The 15872-nt window shown below is 41.1% G+C and overlaps 1 protein-coding gene and 2 non-coding genes across 9 annotated transcripts in view; 2 read left to right on the top strand and 1 right to left on the bottom strand.

Moving 5' to 3' along the window:
- Positions 1 to 142: 142 nt before the first annotated feature.
- trnah-gug (transfer RNA histidin (anticodon GUG)) lies at positions 143 to 214 on the top strand. Its single transcript has one exon. It is a non-coding gene; the product is annotated as a tRNA-His (tRNA).
- A 279-nt stretch (positions 215 to 493) lies between these two features.
- Positions 494 to 566, top strand: trnav-cac (transfer RNA valine (anticodon CAC)). Its single transcript has one exon. It is a non-coding gene; the product is annotated as a tRNA-Val (tRNA).
- Positions 567 to 1391: 825 nt separating this feature from the next.
- The window catches only part of ptk2aa (protein tyrosine kinase 2aa), a 54147-nt gene continuing 39666 nt past the window's right edge, over positions 1392 to 15872 (bottom strand). For 4 of the 7 annotated variants that reach the window (XM_062409643.1, XM_062409641.1, XM_062409642.1 and 1 more), the window contains 18 exons: positions 13546 to 13643; positions 13042 to 13126; positions 12844 to 12944; positions 12585 to 12700; positions 12370 to 12470; positions 11911 to 12000; positions 11591 to 11795; positions 11307 to 11418; positions 11081 to 11155; positions 9752 to 9859; positions 9120 to 9224; positions 6337 to 6399; positions 5952 to 5991; positions 5443 to 5546; positions 4240 to 4395; positions 4028 to 4108; positions 3754 to 3839; positions 1392 to 3666 (listed from right to left, as the gene is read on the bottom strand). In XM_062409643.1, coding sequence (XP_062265627.1) covers positions 3540 to 3666; positions 3754 to 3839; positions 4028 to 4108; positions 4240 to 4395; positions 5443 to 5546; positions 5952 to 5991; positions 6337 to 6399; positions 9120 to 9224; positions 9752 to 9859; positions 11081 to 11155; positions 11307 to 11418; positions 11591 to 11795; positions 11911 to 12000; positions 12370 to 12470; positions 12585 to 12700; positions 12844 to 12944; positions 13042 to 13126; positions 13546 to 13643 — 1853 coding nt within the window. In that variant the 3' untranslated portion in view covers positions 1392 to 3539. Of the gene's footprint in view, positions 3667 to 3753; positions 3840 to 4027; positions 4109 to 4239; positions 4396 to 5442; positions 5547 to 5951; positions 5992 to 6336; positions 6400 to 7884; positions 8049 to 9119; positions 9225 to 9751; positions 9860 to 11080; positions 11156 to 11306; positions 11419 to 11590; positions 11796 to 11910; positions 12001 to 12369; positions 12471 to 12584; positions 12701 to 12843; positions 12945 to 13041; positions 13127 to 13545; positions 13644 to 15032; positions 15202 to 15872 lie in introns of those variants that run through there. The other 3 variants (XM_062409645.1, XM_062409640.1, XM_062409644.1) reach the window with 3 other exon arrangements.

Here is a 15872-nt window from a genome sequence, read left to right as displayed (position 1 = left end):
TAAATAATCAGCTGTTGGGAATTTTTACTGTCACATTTCACGCAAACAATAGTTTTAATTAATTAACGAATTAGTTGATAAAGAGGGATTTGTGTAGAAAATCCGTGTGAGATCGCAAAAGCCGCATCCGCGCCGATGGCCAGCCGTGATCGTATAGTGGTTAGTACTCTGCGTTGTGGCCGCAGCAACCCCGGTTCGAATCCGGGTCACGGCAACATCATTTTTGAAGGAGGAAGTTAAACAGTAAGTGTTCATTATCTGTTTTAAAACGCCGTACAGGAAGAAACGTATCACTACACTGTACTATACATTTATACACCTTCGCAATATGGTTTGGAGGACGATACATGACTTAAGTATAAATAAATAAAAAAAATAAAAAAATAATAATAATAATAATAATAAAAGAATAATTAAATAAATGTCTAAATACCTTAGTACCGCACTGCTATCATACGATATATTAACACTGAAGACCAGTATGCTTCCATCAGTTTCCGTAGTGTAGTGGTTATCACGTTCGCCTCACACGCGAAAGGTCCCCGGTTCGAGACCGGGCGGAAACACGTTTTTCATTTTGTGTTTAAATTCGATAAAAGATCGAGTAAAGTGATCCTTTGTGTTTCTGCTGTTCTGAATTAACTTCCAATCGGATCCTCTGGAGCTCCGTCGGATGAGGGGAGAAGGATCGAGCTGCTCACAGATGTTCACCAGGGATTTAGAATCTGGTTTTTGGTTGAGCCGCTCAGAGACAGTCAGAGAGAGAGAGCTTGTTCTCATGCTGGATGTGTGGGTCATCGCCCCGAGTATCAACCCTGGTGCACCCCGTCTCGGAGCTGGAGGATGATTCACTGAACGGAGCCAAGTTCTCATCTCATGAGACCCGGGCATCATTTCCCTCATGTTTGCTAAACTGGTCTTGTTCCTGTGATTCCAGGGAGCTTCAGTCTATTCACTCAGGCTTGATTGATGGAGAACAGCTGAGACTTCAATCAAGTTCTAATGAAAGAACACTGGACGTACATGACCACAGTTTTGGCTTCTGAGACAAAGGGTCTGAAAAACCTTCCAGAAATGAGATTGCAGTTTATTGACTTAATAGCAAAGTTTCTAAAAACACCCTCTGTCATTATAGGTTATTATATTTCAAATTGATAGATTTACTCCAATAAATGTGAAATACAATTCTTAATCTATACCTTCTGGTCATTCTGACAAAACTGTGGTGACATGTATTTTAAAGTCTGAATTCAAACTTATAAAGGGTTTGGAAAGTAATTCAGCAGATACGTATAAATAAATATATTTATATAATGTTTCCACACATTGTTCAGAAGCAAAAAGGAGACAAAGAGACAAAAATATGAAAAATTATATACAGCTGATAGAAGTACTTCATGATAACAGTGTTTTTATTTGCTTGGTTTAGCAACTGTACATGTGGCTCCTTCCTGAGAATACCGCTCACCTCAGGGGAGAGGGAACAGTGGAATGGAGAGGAGGACAGAGCGCAGGGGACAGAGGAAGAGGAAAAACGAAGGGGGGCAGATTAGAAGAAGAGAAGGATTAAAAAGGTATAAATAACTCCGATAGAGGAGGTAGAAAGATAGAGGAAGACATGGAGGGGAGAAATAAGAGCAAATCCTGTTGGACACATTTTTTAAATCAATAATCGCATTTCAGTCTCCAGCCCAAAGTTTTAAGCGACACGTAACTCTAACGGAGCAACAGCGCCCCCTGCAGCCACACATGGTGATTTCTTAATTAGTTGTTTTCACATAGACAAATACAAAGCCTGTTAATCTCTGACACAACTGAAAGATGGATATTACCCATGATCCCCGGCTTCTTGAACCAGATGAGCTGCTGGTGTAGCAGATCCACCAAACTCTGTTTAGAATTCTTCATTTTTCAGTTTCCTCGCTGAGTATTGGAGATAAATGCTGGTTTTTAACATGTAATTACACTTGAATTGCTGGAACCTGATTCTGGCAGATACGTACTTCTCACAAATTAAGTTTAATTGACTTTTAGCCAATCATAAATTAATATGCATCTGTAATTCACCCCTAAAATAAGTTTGTAAAGATCCTAAACTAAGGAAACTGAAATGTTGTGTTGCATATTGTTGAGTGAAAATGAAAGTGAAGACAAAAGGAACCAAAAACATGACGGACACGACGACACATCAGGCTCAAATCAGACTGTTTGTGAAGATGGACGAGAAGTCTTCACTTCCTCCCGCTGTTCAGAAGTGAAGCCAAAATATCTCGAACACGAATCGCTGCCATCTTGTTCAGTTGGAGTCTAGAAGCAGTCATGGTAGCGAAATCCTGAAGATACACCAGCTTGTCCATTCGACTTTGACTTTTTACTCTGGTCCATGTCCCATTGACTCACATGGAGGACGCAGTATTTTCAAACTATACAACAGCCAGCCAGCAGGGGGCGGTCGAGGTGTTTTGGCTTCACTTTTGGAAAGCTGTCATGTCGTCCATCTTTATTTTCAGTCTAAGACTCAAATACACACTGACAAACATTCAGAGTATCGTAAGTGAAATGTTCCTTTTTTTGAGTTGGTATCAGTTAATTTGGCACAGGACGACTGATACAATTAGCACCTCCATGAAAATAAAAGAAAACCCCTCCTCCACCTCTCCACTCCACTCCCCCCCTTCACCCATCTCCCTTTTTCACTCGCGCCTCAGAAATGTGTAAAAAATATAGTTTCTTTGTATATTTACTAAGTAGTTAACTTAAAAAGTGGCCTGTGGCAGTTTTTTCGAAATGTTCTTTAACCATTAAAAAGACATTTAGTTTGTTCTTCACAAATTCACCTTTCATATTTCATGTTTTATGAATCGATGCCTGAGATAGAAATATTCAGGGAGGAAGATTGAAAGAAAAAAAAAGAAAAAGAAGAGATGAAATCATGACATCACAACGAGCAGCTGTAGTGTAAATCCATTTGTGCACGTACACGTTTAGAGAAGGCTGAAGTAGCTGTCGACTTACTGTGAGAGTCCAGGCTGGGAAGAGAAGTAATAATCAATAGTGATATAAAAGAATGTTTAAACAACAACATTATGAAATCGTCTTCATTATCCTCGTCGTTCTGGCTCTTCAGTTCCAGTTATTACGTCCTGCCGGTGCGGAGAGTGTTAGTTTTGTGTTTATGACGTGCGTCCAATTCCCCCAAACATCCATACGGTCCTGCAGAAGGAACCTCTGCCTGACTCAACGGTTTAAAAAAGTTTTACTGGTGTTCTCAAGATACTTGATGAGAAAGACGAGCGTTTATCTGGATACAAAAGCAAAAAAAAAATAATACGACAAAAAGTATAAAACAACACAATATCGAACAATAGAGTGTTGCCGGGGGGGGGGGGGAAACGACGTGATGAAGGTAAGAGGGAGATGATTGTTTCAGTCAGTTGATATTTTTCATCCGTCCGTCACTGATATCCATCTAAAAGTTCTCTTCCGTCGCCACTGCAACATCATCATCAGCAACCAGGCTTGATTGGATCCCCAGGGGGCTAATGTTGGCGTGTCTGGGTGATCATCTTGAGTCGTGATTGGTCGATGACGTCCAGGAGGTTCTTGGCGTCCACTGCGAGGGCGTGAGCCGCCATTAGCATCTGTTTCTTGTAGTCCTTTTGCAAACTGCGCGGGGAAAACACAAGGCGAGTGTGAAACATCAACATGGTTTATTATGAGAGCGTCCAGCAGCGTGTGTGGTCGTGTGCTCACCTCGTCATCACATACTGTTGGGCCAGCTTCATCTTCGCTATCAACTCGGCCAGATCGGAATTCAACAACTTCTGAGCCATTTCGATCTGTGACGACAGAAACAGCAGCGGATGAATCACGTCAATGAATCATAGTCATAGAGTTGTGGCGTTTGTGTTGGAGGCTTCGACAGAAAACGCTGCTTGATCACTTTTATTAAGATGACGTCATGTGCAGTCGAGGTCGAGCAGAGTAAAACTTTGTGTGTTGCTTTGTACGGAGAGTGTGTGTTTACCTCTCTGTGTGTGCTGGGTGGCAGCACAGGGATCGTCTCATCTACCGTCGCTAGCAGAGTCCTCAGAGCCAGACCCACCTCCTGCCACACACACACAAACACACAATTTAATAAATACTCATTACTTAAAAGAACTAGTGAGTAAACCAGTGCAGGGTAAAGTTCATGGGACACTGAGGTGTGGCCTCTTCCATAGACTCAGTGGATCGTACCTTGACCATGGGCACGTACTCCTCTGGGGCTGCAGGCTGAATCCTGTTGGACATCTCAATCACAGCTTTGACCAATCCCGTCACATTCTCATACACTTTGTCGTTGGAACGATCCAAGTTGGCGGTGGGGGGAGGACTGATCTCCTGAGGCTGCAACTGCACCGGGACAGCAGAGATATTTCATTTTGTTTGTGTGACAAAGTTTCATTTTCAGCTGCCTGTCAATGAGGGGAGTGTAATTACACAGACAAAACGCTAGGAGGCAGTATGTGACTTCACAAAAACTAGAAGAAAACTAGATGATCACTCACACACACACACTGTCTCTCTCAAACTCTCTCACACCTACACACATGTCATACCGACCTTAGACTATTACCATCTACATGCATTTCGATCTAGAAACTGGATACCTCACATAGGTTGTTAGTACAAAGAGTTAATGACAGGAGCTAACTTCCTACTAACAATGGTAATGTCATGTCCTGCAGTATCTACTGTTCATCTACTTATTTGTGCTAAACCACAGACAGTGACACTTTATTTTTTCTTCACCAGAAATATCAGATCATAAAAAGATTGTTGTCGTCACCAAAATATAACCAGTGGCTCTTTTGCACAAAGTTTCCTTTTTCGTTGAATTTTCCTGATTAATGCTTTTCTCTGTTTCTGGTGAAGAAAACAAAACTTGGATGTTCTATGCAAAATGACGACAACTAAGAGGAAACTAACTCTACGATGATAACGGACACACACAGATCAGCTTACCCTCCATGGCTATAGGGAGAGGGTTGGTGGGGTTTGAAGAAAGAAGAGGGTGAAGTGAAGTGGGAGTGTGTACACGAGAGAGGGGTTGGTGAAGGTGATGGATGCAGAGAGAGAAAAGGAGGATATGGAATGAGGACAGGACGATGGGTGTTAAAGGAAACAGGATGGAGGGATGTTAACGAGAGAGGGGGAGAAGAAGTAAACGGGGGAGAGAGGAGGGGGCAGAACATTAGGGCAAAGCCAAACACAGACGAGGTAAAACATGGCTCAGCACACAAGCCATTAACACAATCATAATCAAATCAAAAAGAATTTGTAAGAGTGGGAGAGTCCAAAACAAGCAATGTGAGATTAACACAGCACCTGACGTCTTAGCATCCGTCACTTTACTGCACGTGTGTGTGTGATTTTGTGAGTGTGTTTGTGTATTTGTACCTTGACGCCCTCGTTGTAGCTGTCCACAGGGCAGAGACTGGCCAGGTTGCCAAGGTGACCAGGAGCACCAGGGCGGGGCGGCTTCTTAGGAGGAGCTACGTGTTCTGGAAAAAAAGAGTCAACTGGTTTCATTGGTTGGAGCAGGCTAGCGTGCTGAGTAGGACACATGTTGACCATTACTTTTTTGTTTGTTTGTTTATTTGTCTGCAGGATTAAGCAAAAACTACTGACTGGATTTCCATGAAACACAAACCTATACTTATAGCTTTTCCATTTAACATTACTCAGTGTGAAATAATTTACTTTCTACAACGATGTAGTTGTTGCTTGTGGATCCCAATGTTATATAATGTCATGGGTTTATGAACACAAGGTTAAACTACCCAAAACATTATATCGAATATTACCTGTATAATGAATACTTTTACTTTGACCATAGTTTGTTGAGACTACTTTTATAACTTTTGTTGAAAGTGTAACTGTGAGTGTCATTGTGTTAATTCTCTCACCTGGTTTCCCAACAGGCTGGTAGATGTGTTGGCTTCCACTCTGTGCAGACACAGAACACACAAGTTGATGCTAAAAAACTTTTATGGTATAATTTCTAACTGTCATTAGTCTTTAATAATGGAATGATGGGTCTAACTTTCCCATGAGCCCACTGTGGTCATGTGGTCGGTGTGCAGGCAGAGCCCTCCCTGCCACACTGCTACCTCAGTCCTCCTTCTTCTTCCTTTCTCCCATAACCTATTTTTTTCAATTTACTCGTCAACTTTGTTTTACCTCAGCTCTCCTCACGTGAGTGAAAATTCAATTGGGAATTTGCTTTTAATATAAATACAAGCAAAATGTTCATCCATCAAGACCCACACAAAACACACAACGGTGACTGACCGGTGCTTGTAGTGTGCCGTCCTCTCTGTCGATGCTTCCTCTGCTGTTTCTGGACTCTGTCTTCTGCCAGGAAGAGATAGAGACACAACATGAATGAGGAAAACACCAAATGAGGCATGAGGTTTGGTGCAGTTTCCATTATAGTGAAGCGATATCACACTTTCTCAGGGTTACAGAAATCAACAGCCTTTGCAAAGCAGCTAAGGCACCGTTTCTTTTTAAACCCAAAACCAGACCTCGAGAGAAAAATGCACAATTTAAGCAGAAAATGATTTTGCAGCTTTTAAACTCCACCTCTTTTCATCTTCTCTGCACAATAACCAACACAATTTGACATTGTCATGATCAAGAGCCGCAGATACACACAACCTCTGTGCTGCAGACTGTTCACACACACAACGTTATACAACTGTCTAACGTGACTGCCACTGCCGTTCACCCCTCCCTCCTCGGTCTCAGTTTCAGTACCGTTTTGGTGAAGCACGCCTTGAAGAGATGCATCCTGGGAGAGTAGAGCCTGAAGACGATGGGAGGAGGAAGTGGAGGCCATCGAAAGGGGAACGAAAAAGTATGAGAGCAAGGGAGAGAGATGGAGGCAAAGAAAAACTTGAAAGATGGAGTGAAAAATCAGAAAGAAAAGGAGAAGAGAGGAACTAGTGCAGACAAAGAACAGAGAGCGAAGAGGACTGTTTGCAGAGATGGAAGGAAATGAACGGAGAAAGAGAGATGAATTAAGTAAGGGAAGAATGGAGGAAAGAAAAGACGGAGAGGGAGAGTTTTTCCAGTGGAGGAAAAAGCTCCACTAAAGCCACAGACCCAAAATCCTGGAAGGGAAAGATCCAATGAACCGCCTCACTTTCTCCTCCATTTCTCCCTCCCACTCTTTCCATCTCGCTGCATCTCCCTCTCTCTGATGGCGGACTCCTCACTCGTTCCTCCCTCTCCACTTCTCATGCCAATCCCACTTCCTTTGGCCCTCCCTCTGTCCTCCACTCTCGTGGCTCCTCACAAGTTTTCATCCCTTTCTTTTTTCAGAACTTATTTTCCTTCTCGCTCTTTGCACTTTTTTGATTCTGCAAAAAAAAAAGTGCAAATTTTTTTTTGCATAATTCTCCAACAAGCAGAGTGAATTGTCGAAGTTCCACTTGTTATCTCAGGGATAAACTTGAATAGTCTTTTCCATGAAATTAGGGAAACAGAGATACTGATAACATGTATTAGTAACAGGTAAAATCCTATTAGATATTTAATGGTTAGTAATCTACATTCACGTAGCTTTTCACTCAGCTAGTTCTAAAACAGACTTATAAAATAATCCATTCTTCCACCGTCTTTGTGGTTTGATCAGCTGATTGTCATAACAGATTTTTCTGATTCTTATTTCGGCAAACAACTATTTTCAGCTTCCAGAACCATGATATTATCAGATTAGAGCAGAGGCTTTGAATTCACCACACTGACTCTCTTGTTGGTATGAAGGGACATGTGGTTTTAAATGGATGGTACATTCAGGACAGTGGAAAGAAAGTTAGTCTCTCTTAGATGTGGTTGAAAATTAGTTATTTTATTGAGGAAAGAGATCACGTCATGTTCAGTAATGGGATATTTTATGAAATCCAATGAGGGATGTTTCCTTTCATGTGTCCAGTTCAGCAGGGAAATAAAGTCAGGATCAGCAACATATTTTTGCACCAGCGCATTTCACTACCGTCCTGAAATAAATAGTCATACAAGCAAATACCATATATTGAGATTTGGTGATTTAGTCTGTCAGGTATTTTATCATGCAATAAACGTGTCTTTCAAACCTGGCATCCCGACTGGCCCCACACAAACCAACCTCACAACCCTCATCTGTGTTTTCCCTCTTTGTCTGTGCTCTCCCTACGTCTGGCTCAAAACAGAAACAGTCCATCAGAGCAAGAGGGAAAACAACCTGATGTGAAGAGAGAAGAAAAACAGACTTGTTTTTGCAAAGGACGAATGATTTGGCTTCGTTTTCGGGATATTTCAGTGTCTGATGGGAAAAATCAACCACTCAGCCAGTTCAAATATCTGAAAAAGAGATTCTTCAGGTCATCCAGCATCCACGACACCAATAGCTACTTTACTGAGTGGAATGAGTCATTTCTATATTTATATACGTTATGTTTTGAATGAACCAGACTGTGTAACAGCTCTATTCTGTTACCCTTCTGCAAACTCAAAGATAACCCAACAATTCCATCGAGCTGCACCAAATTGCAAACACTCATAAATATCAGAGCAAAAATCAGCTTATCTCCCCTCTGCCTGGATATACCAACATTTCTAGTTTTTGTGTAAAACACATCAACCAACAAATAGGAAAGAGCAAAACTATAACTTCATTGGTGGAGGTGACATTGAAATATGACCAACAGCAGCAACTGATCTGATTTGTTCACAATAATATTCAATTCCAAGTTTCTCCCTGCAGAGAGAACCACACATTTTCAAATTATTCAATGCCGTGAATCCAACGTATCAACAATTCAATCGGTCAATGTTGACAGACAACTGCATTTGAATGAGAGATCAATCAATAATTAGTTGTTGCAGCTTTTCAAGATTTCTTGAATCTCCTCTAAAAACAGGAACTCAAACACAAGATCTCCCAGCTCGTCACAATTCCTTGACTGAGACGCACTTTGAAAAACCCAAGAAGTTCCCTGTAAGGCTCCAGTTTCCTGGTAATAAGGCAGCAGTCCACAAACAAACCACTTGCTTGTGTACAAATATTTGCGTGTGTGTATGATCGTTACCATGAAGCTCTCCTCCTGCTCCAGCCACCGCTGGTCATCCTCCATCTGTTGTTGCTGCATCATCAGCCTCTCCTCCATCAGAACATGGCCGACACATCCACCCTCCTGTAAAAAACATTTCTCCTTAAATATGTGCTTTCTTTAAAATATAGTTACACTATATAATTAAGTAGACGAGTCGATAAAAGCAGAAAGTGGATAAACAGTTTCATGTCAGCAACACGACGTTTCACATTAATCATGTTTATTGGCTGACCAATGATTGATTAGACTGTTCCATAAGGAAAGAGCTTGATCTTAAAAACTCAGACTAATAAAAATTATTTAGAGGATCAAGTAGCCGTGTTCCTGACGGCTGTTACTTTATTCCTCAGCACAGAGCACTCTGCGGTCTCACTGAAGAAACAACTTCACCATATGGTTGAAGTGCCAGAGCTTCACTGCTGTAAAATAACCTGTTATGTTTAGTTCAGACGAAAATAAAAATTAAGTTCTGGTTTATGAAATTTAAGAATGATCTGGGGAAAACTAAATGTAACCTAGTGTTTCCTCTGTTTGTAACTGGACGTGGCAGTGTTAATGTATCATCATAATGTATGCACTGTAATGTATGTGTGTGTGTGTGTGTGTACCTCCATCCCGGGGTTCCACAGTGCAGTGTGTTCAGGTCTGTGTTGATTCCAGGTATCAGCAGGAGGGAAGCTGCCTCCTACTCCTCCTACACCACCATGAGCTGACGGCTGGAGGAGGAGAAAAAGAGAGGGATAGACAATTAGAGAGAACATGTTAAAAAAACAAGAATGTAAAATACTGTTTTCGTATTTACAAGATATTTCTCCAATTGTTTGATATTTTGAGTTTTTGGATACATCTGTGGCAGCAGCACACAAGACAAAATAAAGTAATTTAATCAAATTACTGATATCAATGTTATGAGTCTGGAAATTATCTGATATTTCCCTTGAGAACAACAACATTCCTTCATTTCACTCCAGTCTGGGGGAATAAAAATAACTCCTGCTGCACAAATTCAATGATTATTGGGCAAATCAGACCTGGTTTAGTCAAAACTGATGTCAATACAACAGATAACAGAAATAAACCCAAAGTTCAAGAACACAAACACACACAGGACAAGTTTTTATATGATAGTATTTACTACATATGGCTAATAAGAATATTATATTATTAATTATACTTAAATGAAGTAAACAGTAAGAACTTCAATGACAAGCATGTAAGGATCCGATATGGAACATCCATTATTCCTGTGAGCATTTCAACACAAGTCTAGTGTGCTATACATTAAAACAAAGATGTTATTCTTCTTGTGATACGATCAAGTTTGACTTAAACAGCAGCTCAAATTATACAACCACTCCTTATAAGGACAAGAGAGAAGGAGACAGAGTGGCTTATTGCCATAAAAGCTGAAAGAACGGCTTTGATTTGTGTGTGAGTGTGTCTGTGTGTGCGTGTGTGTATCTTTCAACACCACAGGAAATGCCTGCTGTCTGCTCGGTTTATGAGGAGAGGAGTAACTGCACTGAACGTCTCCTCTCTTGTCGTTTTCTCCTCTTTCACATTTCTCTCTTTGACTTTGACACGTGCAGCTCACGCTCCTCGTCACTGACTTTATCATCCTGTCTTTTCTTATGATGAAATGCTCAACCTGGAAATGTCAGGGACCTAAGATCAGGTCGATAGTTGACTCGTCTGATTTATAGAACCAGACGAGATATTTTTCCGATAACGTAGTTTAGACCTGAATTGATCTGTTTTGAAGATTTGTGAATAATTCATCTTTGATTTAGTACTTTTCCTTAACTTTTCCCAGATGCTTCTTCACTGGATTTAAGAAACTTGGTCTGGGATTTGTTGTTTGATGACTGTCTATGTATCACATTAGTGTGTGTGTGTGTGTGTGTGTGTGTGTGTGTGTGTGTGCGCGCGCGTCTTACTGGAAAGTGGTTGTGTTGAGGGCTGGTGAAAAACCCTTCACTGGAGCGAGGACTGGGGTATCCTGGTCGACTGGGCTGCAGACAGAGAGATACGTTTTTACTGTTTACTACATATTCCAAACACACACACAGAAACCAACACACACCCACCCAGCCAAACACAGACACACAATAATGAGATTGAGGAAACAGTCGTGCATGAGATATTTCGGTCAGTGAGTCGTACTTTAGGTGGAGCTTCATCAGGCCCCCCCGAGTCCCAGGACACGGTGACTTGTCTCCTCATCTCCATTCGAAGTCTCTCCTCTTGCTGAAGCTTCTCTTCCTCCAGTATGGTGCTACACAAATATATGTTGTATGTTTTTAATTTGATTTATATAAAAACAAATATATAAGATGGTGCCATAAACCAGAAGTAAGGACAAAGCTATGATCACATCGAATTTACGCATTATGTGTGTTTAAACAAGAGAATTGTAATTCTGTAAAACACGAATTCCTGATATTTACTTGAGCTGAGTTTTGAGTTCTGTGAACCGCGGCCTCTTGCTCGGGTCGTACGACCAACACTTGGTCATCAAACTGTAGAGGGTGGGGGGGCACTGCGGAGGCATGGCCAGCCGCTCCCCGTTCTCGATCCGGCCGATCACGTCGTTGTTCTTCACCCCCTGGAAGGGCTTGATGCCGTACATCAGGATCTCCCACATGCACACGCCTGCACAGACCCGGGAAATAACAGGAAGTGTAAATTAAGACAGGAAGTGATTTACATAGAAACACTTGATGAATCTGACAAGCACTGTTTCTTAAAGACTGTTAATACGTCTTACCGAACATCCAGACATCACTGGCAGACGTGAATCTTCTGAAGTTGATGGATTCAGGTGCCATCCACTTGATGGGAAGTTTACCTTTAGAAGCTGAAACAAAGAGCAACGCAGATGATGACAAACTACAAGCAGACTCAAGATCACCTACAGTGAAGAGAACAGAGCAGGTTTTTATAGCTACAATAAATCTTTAAGTTAAATGGTGGAAATCTGCATCCGCCAACGAGAAGGTAGAATAGGTGATTTCCCTCAAAGTAAACTGTAGTAGCCCGATGTCACCAGTAGATGGTGGTAAAGTGCAAGCAATAAGAAAAGACTGATGTCTCAGGTTAGCTGCTACTTCAATTAATGAAGAACATGAAACAAACCAAAGTCTGTGGATAATAGGACGTTAAACACTGTCTTGAAATAGAGATGCCTCCCTGCTGTGTACTGTATCTGCTCATTGTGTTTCACTACCTTTGTAGTAAGAGCTGTCCTCCATGTACCGGGACAGACCAAAGTCCCCGAGCATCACACAGTCGACTGAGGAGACCAAAACATTACGAGCTGCAATGTCCCTGTGAGACACAAAAGAAAGTGTATGTTATTTATCATTTGTTTGAGGCTAAATCTTCATCAAAGAACAGGAGAGGTGAACACAGTTAATCACCAGGGCTACGTATGCTGTTTACCTGTGTACGAAGCGTTTGCTCTCCAGATAGGCCAGCGCCGTACTGAGCTGGTGGGCAAACAGAATGAGAGAGGCCAGGTCCAGACTGTACTTCCTCACCTGAAGGAATGAACGCAACTGTGGAGAGAGCGAGAGAGAGAGAGAGAGAGGGGACGAGGGACAGAAACACGGGATGTTGTATTTAGAGACGATGGTTTCGAGAGTGTATACAGATAATAACAGCTCCTTCTGTAAACCCAAACAAAGAGCCTGAGGCGCACCTCTCCGAGCGTACAGAGCTCCATGATGATCCACACCGGGTTCTCTGTGATCACTCCGATTAGCTTGACGATGTGCGGGTGGTCGAACTGACGCATTGTCACTGCAGGGGGAACAGGAGACGCGTTGAAAACCCAGTGTGTGTGAAATGAGTCACAGTTTTGAATGAGTCACACGCAGAGAACACACTGTGGTCTTACATGCTTCTTGTAGGAACTTTTCTCTGACGCTGTCTGAGGTACAGTTCTTACAGGTCTTAATGGCCACAGGTAGAGCGGGGTTGTCCTGCACAGCACACACACACAACACAAGTCAGCAGATTAGCAGTGAAGCAGTGAAGCAATACAACAAACTTCTGACATAACAAATTCATGTTTGTATGGCATAAACAAACAAGGAATTGACTTATAGTTTATATTTGATTAAACTTTGCCTTGATGGATTTGAAGTATGTTCATATCAACTCAGTGAGTGAATAAACAATAATATTGAATTTCACAGACCTATTGTAGCAGGTGTATATACAGGATCATCATAATCAGTAGGTAATTTTTCATTTTTACATGTTATTAAGATGAAAAGATGACACATTTTTAACTTCAATGGTTTGTTTTAGCTTGATAATAAAGTTCTTAAGGAAAGAAGGTAGTTATTTAATTATTGGTGCACATTTAGAAAAGAAGAGTGTTTTGATTTGTAAGTACCGAGCTGTTATAGACTCCCTGGTGCACGTCTCCAAACTGACCCTCTCCGATACAGCGACCCAACTCGATCCTGTCCCTCTGGATCTCATAGTCCCGCGCTGAGAGAGGAGGAGCAGAGAGAGGGGAGGGAAAGAACAGAGATAAATTCACCTGTTGTTATTCACGCACGGGAAAAAAGACCCTTCACATCTGACATGCTTCTCTATTAGACCACATGGATGGAGCTTACCAGGATGAGACAAAGTGGATGGTATCAGGTACCAGGTTCTTTAAGTAAAAGCATGAAGAAACTTAGAAATACTAAGATATTATTTCTAATTTGATTGTGGTAAGCCCCATCCACAGGCATTTGGATTATTTTAAAATAAACCCTTTATGATATGTATAAATACATGTTGACCCAGGGTTGTAAATCCACAGTAAATTCCCATCCACAAAATTATCTAAATACATACATTTTGTCTTGTCATGCACACTTTAACACAAAATTGCAAACACAACAACATTCATAACATAAAATTAACCCATTCCAAAGACAAATGTATGATTCATAAACACTGTGTTCACATGCACATCAAAAGTCGGATTTCTGTTATTCCTGTATCGACATTGGCAGCAGAAAAACACAGTTATTAATTTGAGGTAATAACCTTGAGGCCTCTGTTCATTTAAACATCAACAGTCCATTTATAAAACACAGAAGGAGACTGGGTCTGTATAGTGTTTTAGAAAAGTGTTGAATGTCGAAAATGTTTCAAAGTGGTCTCCGATTTTTGTTCCCCACTATATATAAACAGTTGCTGTGTACACAAATTGTACAGCCAAGCCCAGACCAAACTGAACATACTTCAGATCCAGTGCGAGTATGTCCAAAAGAGTTTAAATGAATATACAGAGGACTATTAACGTCAGCTGCAAATCAAACATCTTTATGACTAAAGAGTAAGTTCAAGAGGTTTACGCAATCATGAACTTAAACTGTCAAAGTGTATTGGGCTAAACAAAATCAAACTGACCAACAGATTCATGCACTAGAATCACAAATGCAGCATTGCACAATTGCATTCCTTTACAGGGAGATTTATTGCAATTATTCCGTAGGGCAATTCCCTCACAGGAAATTAAATACCACTTCAAATGAAAAGACATAACCCACAGGGAACTTAAAGGGAAACAAAACAAACTATAATCATAGCTCCAAATCAAAATAAAGAAATAAAAATGTCACAACGATAGACTGGGCATAAAAATGGACGATCCCTCGCCACTCCCTCCCACTATCCAGAAATGACGCAAAATATTCCAAATAAGAACAAATAGCCTTGTTTGGAGCCAGAGTCTGTACTGTGGCGATCAGGGAATGGAGCTGTGGCAGCAGATTCCCACTGAAACAAGCACTCAACCAATCACTTGTCAGTCTCAGCTGTTCATCAGGGCGATTCAGTCCATTTTTATAGCATCAAAATACAAATTAAAATCAACCTTACCGGGAAAAACAACATCAGTGTGATAAGAAGTACCTAAAATGACAGAAACCATCTTGAGATGTACTTTTACTTTTTAGTTTGATCCATCCAGGACGGGATTTATGACCTACACAGCAGCCAGCCATCAAGTGGTGGCTGGCTGCCACCACTTGATGTTGTGTGTTGGTCACACACAACATGATGGACGAAGCCGACACACAATGCAATTAACTGTGAGGTAGTTTAGCTCTTTTAACATTTTGAATTGCTTCTTGATTAGCTGCCTCTTTTTCATTTCCAACACCAGACCTGAATGAACACCAAGGCAATTTCCTGTATGTGCAAATATACATGGCAATAAAAAGAATTCTGATTCTGATTCTACAAAAACAATCACAAGTCAACGGAAATCCTCTATCCACTTAAATCTGAGCATTTTCCTTGTTGGGTACTAGTTATGAAAAAACTAAACCATCCTACACTGGCTCTTTCTATCATTGATACAGTTACTCAGGATTAAACTAAGAAAATGACTTGAGGCAAATTTGTCCCTATAGTTTAGACGAGTGTCCAGAAAAGAGAAACATTTCAAAACATCAAAGACTTTTATAGTAAGACAGACTGCGACAGAGACGGACAGTTTTTACCTTCGACTACTCCATAGCTCACTGTGTTGGCGATGGGAGAAAGAGGAAGAAGGAGAGAGATGAAGAGAGATGAAGAGAGGGGAGAGGCAGACAGCTGCTTTAAGATTGAAAATAGCTCAGGAAACACACACACACACACATTTATAGTGAAAGACAATCCACCAATTTTAGTCTATGTTAAATGTTTAGTGCATAAATAAGTGGATGAAAAACT

Source organism: Platichthys flesus, chromosome 17 (assembly GCF_949316205.1).
Source record: "Platichthys flesus chromosome 17, fPlaFle2.1, whole genome shotgun sequence".
NCBI classification, from domain to species: Eukaryota; Metazoa; Chordata; class Actinopteri; order Pleuronectiformes; family Pleuronectidae; genus Platichthys; species Platichthys flesus.
This window is presented reverse-complemented; position numbering and strand designations above follow the sequence as displayed.